We start from the raw sequence: 25274 nt of genomic DNA on the forward strand, positions 1-25274 counted from the left end.
TGTTTTACAACTTGTAAATACGATATTTACTAATGTTCATTTTGTTATATTTTTTGTCCATTGAAAAGACAATAGATAAATAGATTTTCCAACTACTGCTAATTACAGTACTGACTAATTTTTAACTAACAGAGTTTGAAGAGACCTAACACTGTACCTGGGTTTAATTTAGCACATGTTTTGTTGTTTTGTTGTTATTTTGTTTTTTTTTTGTTTTTTTTTGTTTTAAATAAAACAAAACTAAGGCAGTTTAACTGGTGACCCTTCTGGTAAAGTGGGTATTAACAATGGATGTAAAAGCAAGAGAAGCAACTTTGATTCAACAAGTTGAAAAGTGAAAAGAAAGTCAACTTAAAAATGCTTTAACAAGTAGGGATGTGCATTGCCATGAATCTGACAATACGATACGATTCATGAATTGCATGTCACGCTACGATATATGCCAATACATCCTACTTCTAAACAATATGATATGTATCACAATATATCGATATTTGCAAATTAAATACAAAAGGGTATGAAATACAATATTTTTTTTTTTTTTAAACTTGTGAGAACAACTTAATAGTAACTAAATGTAATTCAAGTAGAAATATGAAAACAAGTGCATGGCATGCTTATCAAACTGTCAAATTACATTTTCAAAAAAAGTGTAACTTTTGCTTCTACAACAGATTCTGATTCTGTTAAGTTCTTAAATTCTCAATCAACTTCCAAGCTAAACTGCATTGAGGAGTGAGGTAGTTGAACAAGGTCTTGTGGTGCGTTTACAGGCAACTGGTGACCAGGTGTTTACGTGCTATGCATATGTTAGCTCAATTAAATGTTTCTTTTTTTGTTTAAAAACATGATTAAAAAAAATATTTGGGCCTTTTTTGGATCAATACGATAATCGCGCAGTAAAATACGACAATGTATCCCTGAATTGTTTTGTTCTTACACTCTTATTAACAAGTGATTATTTTATACTTATGGTTGTCATGGCTCAATTCTTGGGTTGCAGCAAAAATGGAAAGGATGATGTTTTCTGTTTTCAGCATTCATCATGAAATTTTGACTTGATTTTTTTTCCCCAGGTGTGAAGAGTTTGAGTTTTCTGATGCCAGAAGAATCATCTCAGCTATTTGGTGAATAACGGGGGAGTCTGGCAAGCAGAGTGATGCTATGGAAGCTTCATCATAAATCATGGAGGAGAACAACTCTTTTCTGATCTCTGAGAACAATGACAGTTCACCACCGGTGCACACTGATGCCAGCAGACAACTGGGAGTGCTGCTTCGGCCTCAGACCCACTTTAAGGACATCATCGGGATCCTTTTCATGGTAACCTTGAATGTTTTAGCGTTCCTGGCCAACACTGCTGTGTTGGTGGTTGTTGTAAAAACACCTCATCTCAGGAAATTTGCCTTTGTGGGTCACCTCTGTGCAGTGGACCTGCTGTGTGCCATTTTGCTTATGCCCATAGGGATTGTGTGCAGTTCTCCATTTTTCACTGATGTCATGTTTGGCGTTCTGGAGTGCAAGGTTTATGTATTCCTCAATGTCATGCTCATCGCTGCCTCTATCTTCACCATCACAGCCATTAGTGTGGAACGTTACTACTACATAGTTCACCCTATGCGTTACGAAGTTAAAATGACCCTGACGCTGGCTGCAGTGGTGATGGTTATGACTTGGGTTGCCTCAGCAGTGCTGGGAGTGTGTACTTTGTGTTGGTGGTCATCTTACCGGAGCCTGAACTCCATAAGTGCTGCAGAATGCTCATTGCACTGGAGCCACAGCGACCGCAGACGCATCTTCTCTGTGCTTTTCTGTATCACGTGTTTCTGTCTGCCTGCTGTTGTGATTTTTGCCGTTTACTGCAATGTCTACAAGGTGGCCCGCGTTGCTGCCATGCAGCATGGACCACTGCCCTCCTGGACTAACAGTCAACCAAAACATCGCTCTGACTCAATAAACAGCCAGACGACAATAATCACAACACAAAATGCCCCTCGTAGGACTATGCGGGACAGGCCTTTCGGGGCTGGTAAAGCTGCTCTTACGCTGGTCGTCATTGTCGGACAGTTTATAATCTGCTGGTTGCCGTACTTTGTGTTTCACTTCCATTTGACATTAGCCACTACTCCTCAGATACCAGCGGACCTGGAAGCAGTGGTCACCTGGCTTGCATACTCTTCATTTGTTATGAATCCTTTTCTCTATGGACTTCTTAATCGTCAGATCAGGGAAGAGCTCTGTAAAATGAGACGCTGTTACTCTTCCAGGCCAAGGGAACTGGCCGTGTCTTGCCATGAAGGATCTGGACATGAGGATTTCCTCCAGTTTCTGCAGAGGACCAGCTGCACTCTGGAGACTCAAACCAGCTTTGCTACACCAAGTCCCAGGAGCACTTTGGATCAAACTGGGCAGTGTGGTTTCAGGATACCAGGACACATCCCAGAGGAGTTTAGCTAGATGTACTGTACCTCACAGTACCATGGATATAAGTACCGGTAATGTGCAGGATTCAATGAGTATCAGAATGGTTTTATTGTTGTTTAGAATATCGATTTGAACTGTAATAACATACCAGAAACTGTCAACACTGTATAAACTGATATGAGTATAAATTCTAAAACACCTCACTTCTATTATTTTCTTTTTTTTTAAAATTTGTATCTGTACCTGTTTATCCTGCAGGGGTGGCTGGAGTCGATCCCAGTTGTCAATGGGTAGATATGGAAATGTAATCCCACTCTGGAAAGGACAATAGACAATTTTTGAGACCACCATGCTTTTTTTTTTTTTTTAAATTTTATTTAAGCTACTCACAAAAAATAGAATAAAAATAAAATGACTGTTTACCTAAATAAGTAGACTCAGGGTTTCCATGCTTTATTTAAGAAAATGTTTGGTGTAACTAAACATGACGCACAATCTTGGGACATATTTATTCAAAAACAAAATGTTTTACCTCAAAAGTAACAACATATTATATTAAGACAATTATAACATTGACTTGTTTTAGAAGTTATCTTGATTTATATCAACACAAGTTACCAATCAAACAATGTAATCAAGTGTTGTCACTTGTGATAATTAAAATTATTCTTAAAAATCAATCTTGATAAACAAAGTAAGGACAAAGATTGTTTAAGATGTTTTCATTTCTACAAAAAACAAAACAAGAATACAAAAACAAACATGTCTCCTGTATAGCATCTGTAAAAATATCATATTTGATGTTGCATCAGTTTTCTCTTTTTAAACTTATTAAAATAGCAACATTTATTTTGACAAAGTTTATTAAACTGCATTTTCTATATTTCACTAGATTGTTCTTCAAAACAGCAGCCAATTTACTTCACTGTATTGTATCCATCAGTAGTAGTTTCTCAAAGAGTAGAAACTGTCAGACAACTAGAGATCAAGACCTTCCCTGATTTCCATTACATTATGAGGTTTCCGTCAAAGTAAAATAATGTTTTTTGTTTTTAAAATCTTGTCTCTGAGTACTGGGAGTTACTGGGATTTGACTTGACTTTACTGACAGTCCTGTAACTGAGCCGAGTAACAGATGGATGTATAAGGTGAAAATACTCCGTCATAAGAGATGAAAAGTTGAATTTAATACCATGCTAATATGTTTAAAGCTGTTTTGTTTATGTATGAATATGTGTATGTATGAGTAGATTTTCAGCTCTCCAATGCAGATTAGACTCAGTCTACGAGGATAAGTAGTGACAAATAAAAAGAACATGCTGAACTAAATCCGTATTTAACCTATAAACACAATCTAGTATAGTCAAAAGGAGGTAAATCCCAATAAGGGTGACCAGATTACTGGAAAAAACCAACAACTACTCTGTATTGATGTTTGCTAGCACTGATGCAGCTGTGAATAAAATAAAATAAATGTTACTAGAGTGATTATAACTGCTGAAGAGAACACACACACACACACACACACACTAACTAAAATACAATTTATAGACATCTGGATATGAAAAATGGAAGATAACACTGTGCGGCTTTATGGTTTCTGGCTGTAAACACATTCACCTAAGTGCTGCAGGGTATCAGTGCAAGTGTTGTTATCAAAGCCAAGGTAATAAAAGGAGAAACACTGGTGTACATTAACCATAAGAAATGTGAGCTGGCACTTGAATGGACGTTTACTGTGCACTGTGACATGCTGAACATGTACAAACATCAGGTAAAGTGCTCAGTTTCAGACATGAAAAGACTGGAAACGCCAAAAATCTTGTTTGAGCTCATGCCAAGGGGTTTAAACAAGAATATAATACATGCTCATGTATTTTTGAAGAGTTATCACAGAAAAATTATTTAAAGTCGAAACATCTAAATTGTTTAAAAATAATGTTTCATCAAGAAGCAACAGACAAATGGAAATTGTCGATATAGTTTTAAAGACACAAAGCTCCATTCAAAGTTGAGCTCCAGTTGTACTATTGTTCATTCATTCATTTTGACCAGTTGCTTTCTCAGTGTATTACTCACCACACTTACAAGCTAATACAAGCTAAAGGACAGTTGGAACTTAAACCACAAACAGTGTTAGTTTGGTTGATTCATGATGTCTGTCAATATTTTCCTTAGCAAATCTTAATTTTTAACCGGACAAAATCCAGTCAAAGACTAAATGCAAAACCAAAGATTTCAAATATATGACAAAATTGAATTTTTACTTTAATTAATAAAAATGAAATTAAACAAACAAAAAGCAATTTACCTTAAATTGATAAAATACTAAAATATGAGGAAGCAATGAATGGTTTATTTGTTTCATCGCCCGCCCTCAGTTAATTTGCCCAATGAATATTTGATCCTGCACGGTCATTGTTTCTAATTAAAGTGAAGCACCTTCTACTTGAATGGCAGCTTCTATTGAATAAAGACAAAAACATACACTGTCTATCTTTTCGAAAGCATATATTCATTGAAGATCAAACGCAAGCCCACATACTCTCTATAAATGATAAATCATAATTGGAGCTCAATTTTATTGTTACCAATGCTAAAACCCATGAATAACTGAATGTTCTCTGCTTGCTCTGTTGCAGCACGGACAGTGATAATAAGAGAAACCCTCCTGAACAATTGAAGGAGAAGGTGTGATTGATGGTGCCATCTGAAGGAGTAAATCCTATGTTTAATCAAATCTTCCCCTCAAACAGCACCAACACCAGTTTCCTTTAGAACTGCATGCATAGTTAACAGCTCCTCGGTTCTCTTCAAAGGGCTCAAACTGCATGACATGGCAAGCAATGAATCACACTTAATAAAGAGAAGGAAGTGAAGAGAATGCATACATTTTGATTGATTTATGTTCTTTACCAGGGTAATATATAAAAAACAAAATAAATGCCAATCCTGTTAAACTGTTATTAATGATACACATGATCCTGACTATTTTATATAAAAACAACAAATAAGTGAGAAGCCATTCAATGTAGAGAGTTGCTATGTTGAAGTCTGCAAGGGATGCCCCTAGAGGCTATTTGTGCTGTTGCATGTCGTTGAACACGTTTACGAGGAGCTATAGAGTAAACCTTACTACCCCACATCACCTTGGCATGGTCTTTTTCCAAGATTCAGCTGCCTCTACACAGTAGGTAGGTGGGGGACACCTCAGGACCTTGTTGGTACATCATCCAGGGCTTGAAGCACTGCCTCTGGCCATCAAGAAGAATGAAATAGAACAAAAGTTATGTATGTAATTACAGTTCTATGTGAACTCTGGATGACCACCAGAGCCGTCAGTCATTTGGAATCCTTGTGTCTTCGTGAACAGGCTCTGAATAGACAGTGCCTGGGAATAAACTGGAAGTTGTAGACTTGTCGGGTCCTCCTGGTCAAACGTGACATTGTTGGTATGATACTAGAACTGTGCATGTGCGAGACGGTATTGTTGAGTACTTGAAGCACCGCCTCTAGCTGTCATTTAGGGTCTATAGAACCATAGTTTCATATGTAACTTTTGTTACTCCATAGCTTAGCACTGAACATACCCTTTAAGTCAAAGGGATGGTCCTGTGTGAAAAAAATTGACATGGCAACACATTCTGTAGTTTAATTGTTGCTGTTTTGAATAACAGGCTGATTCCACTAACGTAATGACGTAAAAATATGTGAAAGATTAAAACAATGTCCTGTGATAACAGCTCCTCACTCATCATTCCAGGCTTAAAGTTTACCTTCACTGACGATGGAGGACATGTGTCATCCATCTCTTTGTTTTTTTCTCTTGATTCACTTTCCTCATTCATGCATGCTGTCATTCTCTGCCGACCTCACCTATGCAGCCGGAAACAAATAAAACCCATCTGCTTAAGTGTTCATCCCATTAAAATACCATTGTCTCCATCACCTACATGGTAAACCACTGTCATTAACACATTGTGTTCCCTCTTCATCACCATCCGGTAGGGAGAGAAGATCATTTCCATGGAGACCATGCATTAGTCACAGCACTGTGTGATTATCTGCCATGATGATCAGCATTTGGTTAATGATGTACAAATAGAAATAGATCAAAGCTTTTTGACACAGCTCTTTTGCCCAAAATGTGAAGATTATAAAGGTTCTTTGAAAAATTAACAGGTTTATTGTAACATTACATCTCAAACTTTTGGCTATGATGTTTGGTGGACTCAGTTTGTATTTCACTTTTTTTTTTTTAATATAACACAGCAAGTACGGTGCTCTGAGTAGAGAAACCCCTTAAAAAGTCCACATTAACCTGAATGTGTTGATGCCAGGCAGTGATATACACAAGACCACACTATCCGAGATCAAGACTTGCCCGAGACTTTTGAGAATTTAGACTAAGAAATGGTTGAGGCAAAGACAAGACCAAGAGAAAAAAGCATTGATTTAAAAAAAACATTTTTTGAAAAACAAAGAGCATTCTTTTTAATTTTACAGTAGATGCTTTTGTCCAAAACGACATACAACACTAGCAGTTGAGGTTAAGGAACTTGCTCAACATCTCACAGTGGTAACCCAGGTTGGATTCAAACTGATGACCCTCTGACTACAAGCCCGCTTCCTCAACTGTTACACCACCACCAATTTTCTTTAAAATAGAAACAAACAAAGGTCTCTGTAACGTGCAAAAATCTCAAATCTTGACAAATAATCTTCAAACAATATGTATATTTGTTGGTGAATGAGGCCTAAAGTAAGTGTCCTGAGATATTTATGACTAGAAACAAGATGGACTGATGTCCAAGTTTTTGCAGGTGTCTGACATATAAGGCACTTGAAAAGATTTTGCAGAACAATCATTGTGCTAATGGTAAATGTCTTAAGTCTTTATCAACACATTGAAGAAGTTGAAGCATAGCAGACCAGTGATGGTCTTGATTGGAAAGTCTCCAGTCTGGCCAGTCCGAGACCAAGAAAAGATTGATCAGCTTCTTCACCGCAGACAAGGATTACCATGAAAGAACACTGGTTTTTACTGATGGTCCTCTGAGCAAGTCATCTGGCAATCACAATTCTGTCCTTTGAAGGCTCACCTAACTCTTTGCTGTCTTATTTGTTACATTCTCATACAGTGTGTGTATGTGCACGTTCTTTTGAATGTGGCTCATTCGATAAAAAACTATGATGAATCTCATAGTGGCTCTATTTTATTCATTTATTATTTTAATTGTGGCCTTTAAATGATTGCTAGTCTGTTTAAATACCAGTAAGACATAAATGGTCAACAGGTCACTAGAGAAATATGTGCAACTTCATATAAGGCCAAGAGGGGGCAGTATTGTCTCACAACTTGAACAGTCTTACACAATTTAAGAAAGAATACCATGATCAGTGACTGAGTTTCAAGTAGAATATGATTTTAAAGTAACTACCAGTAGTTTTGCATTTGCTATCTCTTTCTAGATGTGATTCAGTGTTTGTCAATGGTTTTACTTCCATACCTCTGGAGACTATCAGGCCAGCACATATGGAGTTACCTCAATGTGCACATTAGCCTATTTATATCCCTTCACAGCATGGAAATGATCGTCCCTTGGAAGACCATCTGCAAATACCACTGAGGGCACTGTAACGTTCCTAATATAACCTCAGAGCACACACACAATACAACCATCCTATAGTCTGCTGCTTTCTGTGCGTGTGTTGCTCTCTGTACTTGTTTGTTTGGGAACCATGATGAAAGGACACGACACAGAAGAAGTGGAGATTGACCTCGGGGATTCCAGTGATTCTGATGACTTTGAAAATGACGAAGAACCTCAAACACTTTGGAGGGCCACTCCTGCCACGGAAGAGGAAGAAAACATTCATACGTCCACACTGGTGGAAATCAGTGACACCAAGCCTCTGATCCTTGCCAGAGACCCCAGAGGTATCAATGACTGCCTCAAGGTATTGCAACCATATGTTATCTCCTTTTGCATTAGTGCAGTTTAAGTTAAGGAATGCTTATTTTACACAATAGTCATTAATCAATTCAAAACTAACTACACTCAATCGTTGCTTCCCAGTGAATGAGTCAGTGCAGCTACATGCATCTTGAGAAAACTGAAAACATGGCTAAAGCCAATTATAACTGGGATTTTTTAAATTTAAGTGAACAGGTTAGCTCAACTGGAATCAAACTATCCATAGCTCGATTAACAAACCCAGATAATGCAATTAACAAGCAAGCTATGAATGCACGTAACTCCTTGTACAGTGTTCTGTATCCGAAAGAGATCAATGCCGGGCAAAAAACACAAGACACTTTTGGATAGACATGGATCCTAATTTCATGCTGCTATCCTACAGCTAAAATAGGCTGAACATCTTAAATCACATGAACGGAAGAAAATGCAGGAAATAACATTTTTCGTCTGTATTTATCTTTTGCTTGAAGTTATCTGGAACTACTCTAATATGCACTGGTTTGGAAATAATGAAGCTCCACCAAGTATGGAGGCGGTGTCAGATAGAGCATAGCGTAAGATGATGGTGTGCCACCTTTCCTGGTCTCAAGCAGACACAAACCTACAATTGCAATTATTTATTAACAATTACACACGTCAGAATAAGGATAAACTGAAGGAGGCAGCAGTAGGCCAAACAAACCAATCAAAAATACGGCTGCTCAGAATGTTTCTGAGCGGCCGTACTGAGCAGGATTACTATTGCAACAACACATCATCAGTAGGGTAAAACTAACCTGTCTCACGACGGTCTAAACCCAGCACACGTTCCCTATTAGTGGGTGAACAATCCAGCGCTTGATGAATTCTGCTTCACAATGATAGGAAGAGCCGACATCGAAGGATCAAAAAGCGACGTCGCTATGAACGCTTGGTCACGACCGTAGCTCAGGTGGTAGAGAGGTTGTCCTCTGATTGAGAGGTTGGGGATTTGATCCCAGTCTATACCGTTTTGTGTGTCGAAGTGTCCTTGGGCAAGACACTGAACCCCAAGTTGCTCCCAGTGGTTGACAAGCGCCTTGCATGGCAGCTCTGTCCCCTTGGTGTGTGAATGTGAATGGGTGGATATGTAAAGCACTTTGTGACCTATGTCTGTGAAAGGTGCTATATAAATAAACATTACTTACTTACTAGCGAATTGTCCCACAATTTCTAAACTAGTGACACCTCATTGTTTTTCTTCAATAAAAACAACAAAAACACTGAGACCAGACTTTTGACGGCAAAATTCTTATTATTTTGCTATCTCTGTCAGAGTTGTGGTTCCTTACCGTGTTTTGGCCTTTCTCCAAGTGCATAGACTTTTGACGAGCAGCCAGTAATACAGGCCAAAACAGCTTCATGGATTGCTCTGTTGGTAGAAAGATCTCTGATTGGCTGAAATCCAGCATCACACTGCTGTATTTCTAAAGATCATTTACAGGGCCAGGAGAAGAGATTCACTGCACACTTTGTATTACAATATGCTCAAAGATGATTATGGATGTTTGACCAAATAACACAAATAAAATTAAAAAAAACTTACATACCGCAGCTTTAATTGACTTATGAGCACAGCTTGATGGCTGTGTGCATGTAACTACTATGCCAGAAACAGGATTGCACATGTGTTACTATTCTTTGTTGTTAATAGGTGGCCTTTGAGGACGTGATTGCAGAGCCAGTGTCAGTGCGCAGTGGGGACCGAGTGTGGATCTGGAGCCATGCCCTGTTTGAAGTGAGCAGAGTTTGGATCTACAGGATAGTCACTGTGCTTCTGGCCATTCCATTGTCTATTGTCACTGGCCTCCTGTTTGCTATCCTCAGCTGCTTACACATCTGGTAGGTGTAGAAACTGCTGGTTTTCTTCAAACACTGTCAACCATTTTTTTTCTGGGACTGCTTTATCATCTTAGGTGCTATGTTCTCAAATACATGTTACAATAAATACCAAGGCCTAGATAAACTAAACAAACAGCTTAACTCTTTTTGATGTTTGCACAAAACAATAACTTATAACAGCTTAAGATCATAATAATAAAGAAAAAATAATAATCACTTACCTACACGACTCAGAACAAACAAAGGGAACATTTAAACAACACAGTAATCAACCTGTCCAGTTAAAAAGCTACATCGATTGTCACTCAAATTCACCTGCTGTTGTTCCAATGGAACAGACAACAGGTGGAAATGAGAGGCAATCAAGAAGGACCGCAATTTGAGTTTTATTTGAGGAACATTCAAGTTCAACCTTATTGGATTACATCCCAGATAAATGTCTGCAACACAAAAATTCAACTAATCAAAACTACACAAAACAAACCAACTATTGCAATGATAACACAGTTAAATGTATCTACACATGTCAAAATGTATAATTTCAAGCACCATCTGTATTAGCAGTAGGAATGACACAAAACAAATGAAAACCTTTTGATGGTAAACTTGATTAAATGTAAGCAGTTCAACGTTTTTGAAAACACTGTGAGTTAAAGACATTTTCTGAGCGACTGTGTTTCTTCCCCTCACAGGATGGTTAGTCCGTGTATCCAGTGCGTCCACGTTGGCACAAACTGGCTGCAGAGTCTATGGAGCGTTGTTTTAAACGTTATTGTGCGTCCTGTTTTCATAAGTGCTGGAAAGTGCTGTGGAGGCTTTAGTATTCACCTGGCTAAAGAGTGAGGGTCACCCATGAAGAGGAACGTCCAACCGGAAGTGTCTATGATGTGGACTGAGTTAAGGTGTTCAAGGGGAACCAAGTCCAACTGGGCATGAATTTACGCTCAGTGGATTTATTTCACCGTTAGATATTTCAACAACATCTTCTTTTACAACTTTTTTTTTTTCTTTCTTTCTGTTTTTCTACAACTTATGTGCTTTGGCTGTAAAACAATATTTTGAAAATATGAGAGCCATGCATTATCCCCCACTCTGATTTTACATTTGGAGCATAATTTGAGCAGGAATTAGTCTGTAACTTGATTGTTATAATTTTACGATGTTTCAGATTAAATCCATTTTATTAAAAAAAAAAAAAAAAAAAAAAAAAAAACATTAAACAAAGATTTACAATACATTTTTATTACAATTTCAAATATGTTAACCAAATCAACCCTAAAAATAAAATGGTACTCTTCATTTCCACAGACATGTGCACATATGTTTTACACCTTATTGAAAAAAACAAACAAGAAAAAACAAACTTTGCCTTTTAGCTGATACATAATTATTTAAGTTATTTAACTATTAATTGAATAATATTTTATACATTTCAAACAGTTGAGGTTTAAAATGTGTTTAAAAACGTCGACTATTCGTCAACAGCATTTACTGTGAAATTTATCGATAAATTTACACTTTTGTGAGCAATTTTGACTCTGTTTTTAATGTAGCACATAGTAGATTACAAAACTACATGTTTGCAGCTTGCATTGTATCGTGCCTGTCCATTTTTAATTTAATTACATTTTTTTCATCATAGAGGCTGGGGCTCTCACACAGCAAACAGTGACTCCACCTTGTGGTATCCAGAAGTAGCACATTTACTGTATCTTCAATACAGAAACACAAACAAGTTAGGAGCAAATATTTATGCTTTATGGAGCTTTATTTTCATAGTGCAGGCATCGATGTCGACATTGTTTACATTATGAATATGTGGGGGGACAGCGTCACGTGACATTTGTACAAAATGCAAATGTAATCAGTTTAATTAGGAATATATCAAATTACGTGTGCTCTCCATAAGTAAATCGTTATCCTTTTTTTTTTTAAAAGAACATTGATTTTTTTATTTTCACAAAAAAAAAATACAGGTTTACCCTGATTTGCACATATAGTGTATAGGCAGCTATAGCCTACAGAAGATGGAAAAAAAACAAAAACAATTGTCTCACATGTACAAAAGCACAGATCTTAATCACTTCCTTTAATCATGACTATCAGTCAACTACAGTTTCCTCTGTTTTTGTCCACACCCATGATTTTTTTTTTCCATCACTCCAGCTGCTGAACAGTAAGAGCTATTTAGCCATTTCCAGAGATCTAAAAACTACACTTTGTTGGTGTGTTACTGGCCATTTTGTCAAATAAAAGCTCAGTATTATTGTGAATACTTTTGCTGACATTTATTTATTCCCCATTAATCCAATGCATAACATTGTTTTAATTGCTGCATTTAACATCTAACATCATTGACGTTATTTAAAATGTATTGCGACCGACGTTAAGTATTCTTTTGTTTCATGCACTTCCTGTTTTATGACTAAGTATTTATATACAGTATATATGGTCATGCATTATACATATACATTCAGCTGTTGAGTGAGTTGAACAACTCAACTTACATAAATACTGATAACTATATAAGGTGACAATATCATAAAAACTCATCTCGAACACATTTTCATTAACTTTGATGAAACAAATAACATTAAGTAACACAATCAAAAAAGGAACACGATTTTTATTTTATTAAGGTTCAAAGTAAATTCTCAAATTTGAACTTCAAATCACATCCTGAATGGAAAACAGTGGAATATCTTAATCGTCATTGTAAACTGTACATAACTGAAAGCACTGAAACGCCTGTGAATATATTGTCTTCCACAGCTTGAAAGGTTGGATAAAGTTCAAGACATTTCATAACACACCTTTGGGGTCAAGGATCCACATTATCCGACCCTGCCACTGAAAACCTCCCAGTTAATTTTACACAGCTGGCACATCACTAAATCAATCTGTAACAGCAGCAGAGCTGGAAAGTGTAATCAGTATTTAATTATACATGGCATCAATGCAAAAATCATTAACTGAACCCACTCACACAAACATAACAAATCTGTGAACCCATTCAATACTAATTAAAAAAAAAAGAGGTTTGACAAGAAAAAATAATAGTCACCCATGAGGCGCTGCATTTGTAAAGTGATCTGAGTAGGATTGTAAATATAATTGGATTTTTATTACAACATTGTGTCCAAAAATGACTGAGTCAGTAGAGGAGCCACGTGGAATTTGCTTTGTCTGTGTGTGCTTGCTTTTGTGCATACAAGCGTGTATACATTTGTGTCTATTTTTTATTCTTTTTACACTGTAACATATAAGCACATTCCTCAGCTCTTTGAATATCAATATTCACTCATCATACTGTCTCGGGGACGACATTCTCACACTGAACATTCCTTTGTGGGAGTTTAAATGACCTGACCGTGATATGAAGATTATACATAATAAATATCAGCACTTCAGTGAGAATGTCTATTAAATACTTCATACCTCATCCATCCACAATGATCATTGTCCGTTTTGCAGGGCTTTAAACATGTTTATTGTCTAACCTCACCTCTTTAGGTTTTCTGCTTAAAAATAACCAGGCATGAACTTTTGACTTTTAAGCGATGTGGAAAAAAAAAAAAAAAGTACTTGAATACATTCAATGGCATTAAACGAAATCATTAAATATTAATTGCACTGACATTCTAAGAGCACAGGGGTCCCCAGCCTTTCTGAAACTGAGCTACTTCATAGTGCTACCAGTTAGAAAAGAGGTTCTTAAATACTACATTTTCACTGTTTCACTTTAATTACAGGCTAAGATAATAAGGAAGGCTAGCAGGTATGGGGTGGCGATTGTAAAGTTGCGCATGCTAAAATAAACAGCAACTTTTTGCAACATTTAGCAACAAACCACATTTAAAAAACATGTGAATTTTCTTAGGTTACTTTTGACCAGATTTACAGCAATATTTGTGAAATTTGGGATATTTACTTTTCTTGTATAAATATGTCAATGTTAAATATTCAATCTAAATGTAAATGTTAAATCTCAAGATAAATGTTAAATATTAAATCTAAATGTAAATGTTAAATTTAAATGTTGAATCTCAATCTAAATGTTAAATCGAAATGTTGAATCTAAAGGTTAAGTGTTAAATCTAAATTCACCGGAATGAGATTTTATTTTTGGTACCACCGGTGACTTTGCATACGAGCTAAATATTTAGTTTCACCCGTGGCATTTAGATTAAACATTTTGATTTACAATTAACATTTAGATTTAAAATGTATATTTGTATTTAATATTTAACATTTTGATTTAGATTTAACATTGCTCTAAATATGGTCAAAAGTAGCAAAAAAACAATTCATACATGTTTTTTAATATGGTTTATTGCTAAATGTTGCAAAAAGTTTCTGTTCATTTTAGCATGCGCAACTTTACAATCAGCGCCCCATAAGCTGGCACTTAAATAATAATACATTTTATTTGTAGTGCACTTTACGTTTGATGCCAAACCTCAAAGTGCTACAGGATTAAAACAATACAACACAACATATATTAAAAGACAGGACTAAAAAGAGGCATTAACTGTTAAAATAAGTTTAAAAAGGTCAGAAATGTTTAAGTTTTAACATGCAGCACTTTATGTTTAATTTTTTACATTTCATAGAAAATTCCCATGTTGCTATTTTGCTAGCTTCAACAACTTTTAGCTAATCCTAAAACATGTAAAATTTCTACCTTTGCGTTTAAAGAAAATATATTTTATTTATATTGTATTATTATATATAACATACCACAACCCACACAACAAATCAGCAGCATTTAAAAGCAATTGCCACAGTGAAAATAAACATTTAAAGATGGTTCATTTAATACTAAAACTTTTTCATGTGCAGCAGTATTTAACTCTACTCAGTACTAACTACATCTACTGTATCATCTGTATTTGGAAAGTAAATCAGATTTTAGATGGAGCTGAGGGCCCCTCACAGCGTACATGTGGGCTACCTGGTGCCCGCGGGCCCCGTGTTGGCCACCCCTGCACTGGCATTTGATCTGAAACAGAGGAAGTCCAGGAAAAGCAGCGCATTGCTAAAGCTTAAAGTACAGAAACGCGTAATTATGCACCATATTTCACCACACGTACAGAATTTTGCAACTCTTGTTGAGTGCACTTTAAGACGATTGAAATCAAACAAACAAAAGCCTCCAGAGCACTTCCTGTAAACTAAATAATGCTTCAACTGGAATAAACTGACTATGGAGCATGAAGGTAATTATAATGGCTTTTCTTGGCGTGTTCAGTCCCTTTAGGCTGTATTTGAGCGTAGGCTCCTCTGACTGCCCGTGTGTTTAATCACATTAGTGGAGGAGCTGCTCTTGTGGCTGCTCTGATGATCACGGCTCCTGGAAGAGTGTCGGCACTTCTGTCTGAAGCAACAGCAGAAAAAACATCGCCTCAGGTCGTGAAACAGGTGACCGGCGAAGAACATGTAGATCCAGGGGTTGCAGCAGCTGTTTAGACTGGCGAGCAGCATGGATATGATGAAGGCCATGTCTGTCGTGTGAGACAGAACAGATTAAGATCCAGAATACAAAAACAGATTGAAATGATGTTTTGTTACAGTTACAGATGTAAATGCTACGAAGAACGATTAAACAATGCACTTAAGAGAATGACATTTTTGTGCAACATTAAAAAGAAGTGATTCGATTTCATCGCGATAACCGGGTGGCAGTTTATTTCATAGATTATGATTTTGATTTATTGCGATTCTATTGCCGTTTGATAGTAATATGTATCACAATTTAGATTTAATAATTAATTGTGGTGACACAACAGAATTTTGCATTAGGGCTGGGCAATATGGACCAAAACTCATATCTAAAAATGTTTTTTCAAAATGACAATATACGATATAAATCGTGATATTTTTGGCTTGTTTATGAGAAGGTCTGAGTAAGAACACACTCAACAATACATCTAAAATCTAAAATGAGTATTTAATACAAAATATTAGGAGTGTGACAATATCTCGATATGGCAATATATCGTGATCTTTTTCCGCACGATCGATTATCGATATACTCCCGCGAAGTATCGATTTGTTTTTATTTTTTAATTTCAAATTTATTTTTTTTTCAAAACCTTTTCTGTTTTTTCACTAAAATGTGCAGGTACGTCTTGACAGAAATGTTGTCACTGTTTGTTGAAAGAACCAAAATATTGTTTACTGGAATATTGCACTATACTGGTGTCACTGGGAAGAAAGACCCTATTTTTTGTCTACAGAAAGCACTATTGGAGATACTTATTCATTTACATTGGTATTTACAGAAATGTTGCACAAAAATAGTGTCACAATAAATTGAAAAAGTGTCCTGTGAACAGTCTTTCAGACAATACATTTTTTCACTTAATCTTTTTTTTCTTGTAATGTCATAGATTATCGTAGATCGATATCTGACCAATATATTGATAATCACAGTATCGTCATATCGTGAGATAATCGTTATCGTGAGCTTTGTATCGCGTATCGTATTGTGAGGTAGAGGTACCCAGAGGTTCCCACACCTACAAAATATGCTATAAAATATGTATGTAAATATTTGTATGATGTAATTTGTAATGTGTGACTGAATAAAATAAAAACAAGCAAAACAAATATAATATATACGTCTTGATATAGGCAATATTGTCTTTTTCTATATCCCCAAAATAGAAAACTCAATACTTACTGAATCTCAATATATTGCATTCATTATTTCTACCAGATAGCTTTATAAAAACAACTAAATTATGGTTTTAAATAGTCATATCCAAATGATCAGCCTCTTCTCCTGACTCAGATGATGACCAGGTGCCCTAAACTCTTCCTCTCATGACCTCCTGTGTTTAGGGATGTCCCAATACAACTTTTTCATTTCCCATATGATACCGATATTGCAGCCTTGCATATCGGCCAATACCGATATTGATCCTATATCAGCATGAATCATACATATTTTTATTACTTTAAAAAAAAAATATATTCATAAAAATAAATTATAATTACTTATTTTGTAGTGTGGAATGTTAGAAAAGGTTTGATCAAGTGATGTTACTCAAACAGAGAACAATAGTCAGCAACAGTAGGTATGAGAAAAACTGACCCATTTATTATGAACCAATTGGTTACATACATTTTAACCTTCAACATAAGATCTACAGTATTCTACAACTGAATAAAATAAATTGCAAAAAAAATTTAAATACAAAAAAAATTGGAAATTTGAATCCGATATTCGTTTTTCAGGCTGATATCGGACTAATATCCGATATAGATATCGGATCAGGACATCCCTACCTGTGTTTACTTGAGTCACCACATCGGCCTCTGATGATGGAAACTGCTACAGTCTGCACAAGCAGCTCTGATCGCCACGATCAATGACAAAAGTTTATAAAGACGTTTTTGGACTATTTAAAGGGGACATATCATGGTTTTAAGTCCTTCCTTTTTTTACATATAAATCATACAGTTGTGGTCTATATAAAGCGAAACTGCAATGCTTGGGTCTGAATTCCTCATTATTATAGCTCCACAGGCCCCTTTTCTACCCCTTTTCTGATGTGCTTCTGAGAGCAACTCGTTTTGGTGCTGTCTCTTTAAATGCAAATGAGACACTCCATACCCCGCCCCCTCTTCAGGTGACACTCGGTTCAACTCCACCCTGCTCGGCCATTTTTGTAGTTTGATAGAAGAGATACGGCTATGTAGCGGTGCATAAACTTTTTATTCAGAGGTTATTTACACAATGTCAACAACAGAAGACTTGTCCATCCAGCCTTACATGTGACAATGAAGATGATGAACCTGCAGAACCCTAACAAGTGAGCTAACACAAGCACCGAGCTAACGCTAGTGCCAAGCTAAAGTCACGAAATGCATTTTAATACAGTCTTTTCAAAGACAAAAACGGCAAAATGAAATGACGAATGAAAACTTTAGACTTAAATTAAATCACGTTGGCCATATCATCAAGGATCTAAAACGAGCACACAGCGCTAACATATGAAGTCTGAAGACGGTGCAACTGCTAATGCTAACAAATAGGGATGTAACGATTAATCGTAAGGCAGTTAAAAAATCGATTCATAGGTATCACGGTTGATATCGATTTTCTGAAAATTGAATCGCAGTACTTTTTTTTAACCAGCAGAGGGCGCTATCCACAAGTGTAGGCGGCGGGCGGAGTCTGCTAATACTTTCTTTCTGGCCGCCTTCTACTCTTAAATATGTTAATAAATGATTAATTACCCCTTTAGCACCGAAAGAATATCTGTAATATTACTTGAATATCTGTAAAAGTCACGTTTTTCTATTAGCTCTGTCTGCTAGCATAGCTTCTCTTCTTCACTGCAAGATATCTGCATGCCAACCGACCACTGTGTTACCAGCGCCCTCTGCTGGTCCAAACAAATATGACGTAAATCAGCGTAATCAGGTTTTTTTTGTTTTTTTTAAAGTCCAATTGTTAAGGCACAAAATACATTTTCAGTTGCACTTTTAAAAGAAAAAGAACTATTATGCAGTTTTACATTGTTTATTATAGAACCAGAATTTAAATTAATAGGCTTCATTTTCATTTGTATTATTCCTTTATTTATTTCATTCAAGTGTCGTAGCAAATGATCTAATAATGTTTAATGATACATTTATATTTGTCATGTGTGTATGATTAAGGGGATAATTAGTTTTTTAACTCTGTGCCTGTTTTCTCTTCTTCTTCTCCTTGGGGGTAACACACACACACACACACACACACACACACACACACACACACACACACACACACACACACACACACACACACACACACACACACACACACACACACACACACACACACACACACACACACACACACACACACACACACACACACACACACACACACACACACACACACACACACCCCCACCCACCCACCCACCCACCCACCCACCCACCCACCCACCCACCCCCCTAACTTTCACCCCGACATCGAAGGTATCCCCTCCGGCAGACTGACCTCCCCCCCGGTCTCTTCTTTGTTGTCGGTGGAAAGGGGAAGGTGGGACAGTGGGGTATAAATGTGTGTGAAAGGAACTTTTGGCCCTTCTTCTTCTCGGGCTTCTTCGCATCTCTCCTTTGGCCAAAGGAGACCACTGCTTTGTCTATCCCGCTTTGTACTTTTTATTTAGTTTAGATTAAATCATTTTTTATTACTTCATCATCTCTGCTGTCTGGTCTTCATCATTTATCACCACAGAGTGTGTTTTCAAGTCAAAGACGAGGTAACCGTAAATTTCACCGTAACACAAGATTTATTTTTAATGAAATTGCATTGTTTTGAATTATCAAGGAATTCTTTTGACAATGAAAAATAAAAGGAAAATAGTACAGTATTTGTCTACAGTCCCATTTTGTAAAATAAATCGTGAGAGAATCGTATCGTGAACCCAGTATTGTGAATCGAATCGTATCGTGAACCCAGTATCGTGAATCGAATCGTATCGGGATTATTACTACATCCAACAACCGAACATTTTGACTTATCCTCTCGTAACTTCGGCATCCTTGATCTTGGACTACAAAATAAAAGCGAGAAATAAAAATGGCGGATTGCTCGAAGTGTTGGACCTGGAGTTGATGTACTAATTTGGCAGTTCCGCTGCAAATACTGTGATGTAATAGTTCAAAAAACGTAATAGAGAATAGAAAAATCGAAACAGATTGAAAAATATGAGCAAAACAGAATATAAAGATATCTACGGAGCACCTGAAGAGACTAATTTGATTTTTTCTGTACTTCTAAGCACTCTAAATATACAACAAAATGCATTTAAGGGCTAAAAAAGTGGATTTAGCATGATATGTCCCCTTTAAGCTGAACTTATAACAGGTTGAAAAAAAAGGTTTTAGGCGTTAGGGTGGATTGAAATCTTGTAATCAATAATTTACTAAAGAAAAAGAAAGATATGATGCATAATGAAATAAGCAGCTGTTATAGCATGTTAAACAATATAGTTAGTTCCGACCAAGTAAATTGACTGAACAACAGACATTACAAGAGTGCTGATATAGAGCAAGAACAGCACTGGGACTTCTTACGGATCATATCACTCCACTGTACAGCTGATCTAAATACAGTTCATTACCATTACATATTGGGCTACACACCACAGTACACTGTGCTCTCCACTTGTAGAGCTATTTTTGTCAAATAATAATCTCTAGACACTTATTACTGTTAACTAATAAAATGCTCTTGTAGAACTGTTGTATAAAAAGCAATATCACTCTTTAGGTTCAGTTATATTTATCAGCATGCATTTCAAATAGGAATTACTGATAATAAGAAAAATACTGCACATTATTATTATTATTATTATCAATATTACAAGTTTCTATGATTTTTTTTGCCCCAATAAAGGTTGCAATTTAAAATGGGTTGACAACAAGTTTGGGGTTAAATGCCTTGCTCATGGGCCTACAGCAGAGGTGATCAAGTAAACACACAAACTGGTTTCCACAATCAAATTGGAAGTTGTACGCAATAATTACATAAGCAGGAAGTAAGAAGAAAAAAGGCTTAGAACTAAATGTTAAAAGTTGTTGAAGGTTTTGGTTGTGGGACGGAATATATGACTGTGGGCTTGGAATAGAAGATAGTCACTTGAGTGGAAAACTTTGTTAAAAACATTTCATTTTGCTCTACACGTACACATATTAGAAACATAATATTTAACTCTGATAGCAGAACAGAAGTGTTTGTCATTTGTTTTTGTACAAAATGATTTCAAAATGAATGCTGGCCTCTTTTACTCGTGCTGTGGTTTATTATGGTGCTTAACGTGCAGTGATGATTGAATGACAGATTGGTAGATAAGTTAAATTGTGGGTCCAAAAAACACAGAACAGGAAGTCTGGAAAAGCAGAGAAGCATTCCTCCAAAAGGAAAACACAAAGAACAGTGCACGGACATTCTCATCATGTCTCACTTTCTCATTTACACACTTGTTACGGCAAGGAGAGAAAAATAAAAATAAAATCAAGAAAAACATTTACCCACATGGAGATTGAAAAGACATGAACGATGTTTATGTTGCTCTGGGTTGTATGACATGGCTGAAGTCATTCAGGCAAACAGTCAGGGACTAATGGAGACTATAGTTGTAGAGGATGCACGTTTGACCTTCAAATGTTAACACAGCGACTTTGTACGAGACTGTTTAGAAGGAGATTAAGATGTTTATCTTGAGTGTGTTACCTTTTGAAGATTACAATCTCACAATACTTAGCTTCAAATGCAAATTTCTCTCAGTAAACAACTGGAAAGTCTCAACAAAAAAAGAATCTATTGCCAGGTGTGTCCAAACTTTTTTTTCACAGAGGAGCAAATATGGAAAAATATGTGAAAGGAAGAGCCAGGCTTCACATATAAATACAAAATATCGATTCTCAAAATTCATTATTGAAAAATGTATAATTTAATACGTCTTTTCTATTTCTAGTTGAGTCTCGTTAGTATCTATCTACTATTTATAGCACATATGTCAAACTCAAGGCCCGGGGTTCAAATCAGGCCCTTTAAAGCATCCAATTTGGCCCAAAGTTAAGGTAATAATGACAGAGAAAACAGGAATTATTGTGTAAATAACCAACTAATCCAGTTGTGGATATCTCTGCCTGTCCAAACTCACAAATTCAAGCAAATCTCATAATATTACAGGGATTTCCCATGATTGTATCACATATTCATTTTTAATCTCAAATGCTGAAAGAACTCCCATTTTTCCTCCCCAAAATCCTGCAAAATATTTAAAAAAAACATCCACAAATTGAACAAAAAAAAATTGGCAAAAAAAATCATGCAGTAAACTTTATTAAGCGTATTGTCGGTGCATTACATATTTTACACATTATTTATGCGTAAGTGCAAACTAGAGCACAGCAATGTCGAAATCGCAAAATTTTCCGACTGGAATCTGAGGCCCATTTAATATCAAACTGGTCCGGTGTCACAGTCTGAGTTTACCTCGTACTGAGATCGATTATGAGCATACGCACTACCGGAAAAATGAATTTTTGCTAGCTTCGCTGTGAGTTTTGCTACTGAGATTGAAAATTCAATTTCAAAGCAATGTTTTATCATTTATTCAATGCAGTTTTTTTTTTTTTATCATTACATGTATTGTGTTTCTACAAAAACACCCATATGTTTTATAATTCATAGGGGTGTCCCAATCCAATATCAACATTGGATATCGTTCTGATATTAGCCTGAATATCGAATATCGGATTAAAATTTTCCGATTTTTTTTTTTTCCAATTCATTTTTTTTTTTAATTTTATTCAATTGTAGAATACTGTAGATATTATGTCGATGGTTAAAATTGATGTAACCAATTGGTTAATAATAAATGGGTCAGTTTTTCTCACACCCACTGTTGCTGACTGTTGTTCTCTGTTTGAGTGACATCACTTGATAAATCATTTTCTAACATTCCACACTACAAAATAAGTATTTATTTATTTATTTATTTTTTGTAATGAAAGAAAAGAGGTAAAAAAAAAAGTATGTATGATGTATCTGTCGATACGCAAGGCTGCAATATCGGTATCATATCGGAAATGAAAAAGTTGTATCGGGACATCTCTAATAATTTATTCTATGCAGTTTCTTATTATTACAGTTAACCTAATGTAACTTTACAATAATAAGCAGTTGTATTCATATACATCTGATCATGAGAATCAAATATATTTATATATTTTTTTTTTATCATTGGTCGATTTTTTATCAATGGTCGCATTTATTAAAATCTCTGTGCATGGCTAATTCAGCACGGGTACATCTCAGTACGTAGCGGTCACGTACTGAGATTGTAAGAGAATCTCAGTACGGAGGTAAACTCAAACTGTGACACCGGATTTGGGCCCTTAACTAAAATTAGTTTGACACATGATTTACAGCATTAGTTAACTGAGAATCTCTTCCATATTTTTTTTATTATATATATATATATATATATATATATATATATATATATATATATATATATATATATATATAAATTAATTAAATAAACAAAACGTAGTGTTCAGGGATATTTAAGGCTATATTAATATTATGTAAAAGTGATGGATTTTTACATATTAAGAAAACAAGGACTGATGAAGATGTTCTTACCTTCTCTTGGAGCAGCAGGATCCCAGGCTGACCACATTTGGACGAAGAAAAATGGAGTCCAACATGCTATGTATGCAAGGACAACAACAAATGCCATTTTTACTGTGCGGATCTTGGCTTTGGAGATGAGCCTCACGCTGCTCACACGACAGAGGGCATGGACACTTTTGGAAGGCCTTGGGGTCAGAGCCAAGCAGTGCTCCCTTCTTGTTTTTAAGTTGAAATTCTGCCATATTTTAAAACATATTAAGCCATAGCAGATGCTTAAAATCGCCACTGGGAGAATGTAAATGCTCAGACTCATCCAGGTGATATATGCTTTGGCCCCCCATGGCTGCACAAAGTCCCCCCAGCAGTCGTTAATCCCTTTTCCAACATCTTTAAGGGAGAATATGTACAACTGAGGGGTGCTGAAGATCAGACTGAGCGTCCACGAAGCGAGCACACACAATCGGTCCTTTCTCTTGTGCACAAAGCGGAGTGGACGACAGATAGCCAGACACCTGTCGATGGACATCAGGACGAGCATGTAGGTGGATGCAAACATGCCCACGACCTGGAGGTACTTCACCAGACGGCATAGAAAGTCTGGCCCGTAGAAGCGGAAAGTGATATCCCAAATGAGCTGAGGTAAGACCTGGAAAACAGCAACAACCAGGTCTGCGATGCTCAGGTGTTTTATGAAGTAATACATCCGCGACTTGCTGTGCTTGGTGGTGTGGAAAGCCCACAGGACGCACAGGTTTCCGGTCAGCGCGAGCAGCAGCACCAGGGCAAGGATGGTCACTTCCACTTTGGCCACCTCCTCGTTTCTCTTCAGCGGGTTCACGGAGATGTTTACTGACAGGCTGTCGTTTTCTTCATTAAAATTGCTCCATGTGTCATTTTGAGACCAAGGCACCTGGCCGCGTAAATGCTCATCCATCGTGCGTAAAAGCGCCGCGTTGGCGCAGCCAGCGCTCACATCACCAACGAGGATTCTGGTCCTCCATCGTCCCAGTGGGAATGTTGGATGCTCGGTTAACTACACCGAAATTACTCCGTGAACTTGGATGTTTTATTTTAAATCCGGGGGTCGTCAGCAGAACTCTGTCCCACTGCAAACCTAAAATAAAACTTGAAAACTACAGAAATGAAGCTGATGATCACTCCTCTTATGGGAGAGAGAGAGAGAGAGAGAGAGAGAGAGAGAGAGAGAGAGAGAGAGAGAGAGAGAGAGAGAGCGAGAGAGAGCGAGAGAGAGAGAGAGAGAGAATATTTAAAGCTCTGCTTTGGCCAGTGGCGGAACTAGACCTTTATCCAGAGGGTTTTTTTCTTTTTAATGATAACTGACAATATCTAAAAAAAAAAACCCCAGGCTTTTAATAAGTGCAACATTTACAGGAGTCACACAGTATTAGATACATTAAACACATTCTTACCAGTAGCTTTTTGACCCACAGTAAAAAAAAAAAAAAAAAAAAAAGTGTCTATTGATACGGAAACGTTGCCATAGCCCCCGGGACTGGGGGTAGTGTTCAGGACCTTTTCTACATACATACAGCATGTGTATAATATACCAGTGTTTTCACTGTGTCAGGATGGCCAAGTAGTCAAAGGAGCCTGATTTAAGAATTCTTTCTTTTGCTGCAGTGGGTTCAAAACCTGCTTTTGTCATATATATATATATATATATATATATATATATATATATATATATATATATATATATATATATTTTTTTTTTTTTTTTTTTTTTTCATTTTAGCATATTTAACTCGCCAAATTCCACCTTTAAAAATACATATACAAAAAAATAAACATTATTTAGGGTATTTCCTGGGTTAGGGCTAGGGCTAAAATCA

At 36.5% G+C, this 25274-nt stretch overlaps 3 protein-coding genes across 3 annotated transcripts; 2 read left to right on the forward strand and 1 right to left on the reverse strand.

The window, feature by feature from the left end:
* The first annotated feature begins 1185 nt into the window (after window positions 1–1185).
* Window positions 1186–2457, forward strand: LOC114463855 (probable G-protein coupled receptor). Its single transcript, XM_028447685.1, has one exon. It carries the CDS (start codon window positions 1186–1188, stop codon window positions 2455–2457), a length of 1272 nt encoding a protein of 423 aa, XP_028303486.1.
* A 5587-nt stretch (window positions 2458–8044) lies between these two features.
* cav4a (caveolin 4a) lies at window positions 8045–11524 on the forward strand. Its single transcript, XM_028447188.1, has 3 exons — window positions 8045–8385; window positions 10078–10265; window positions 10958–11524. Exons 1-3 carry the CDS (start codon window positions 8167–8169, stop codon window positions 11106–11108), a joined length of 558 nt encoding a protein of 185 aa, XP_028302989.1. The 5' UTR covers window positions 8045–8166; the 3' UTR covers window positions 11109–11524.
* Window positions 11525–15438: 3914 nt separating this feature from the next.
* Window positions 15439–24535, reverse strand: oxtrb (oxytocin receptor b). The gene is made up of 2 exons (XM_028446755.1): window positions 23431–24535; window positions 15439–15769 (listed from the first exon to the last, which is right to left on the reverse strand). The coding sequence occupies exons 1-2, from the start codon at window positions 24353–24355 to the stop codon at window positions 15522–15524; spliced, it is 1173 nt and encodes a 390-aa protein (XP_028302556.1). The 5' UTR covers window positions 24356–24535; the 3' UTR covers window positions 15439–15521.
* Window positions 24536–25274: the final 739 nt, after the last annotated feature.

The sequence above is a fragment of the Gouania willdenowi genome, chromosome 5 (genome assembly GCF_900634775.1).
Source record: "Gouania willdenowi chromosome 5, fGouWil2.1, whole genome shotgun sequence".
Lineage (NCBI taxonomy): Eukaryota > Metazoa > Chordata > Actinopteri > Blenniiformes > Gobiesocidae > Gouania > Gouania willdenowi.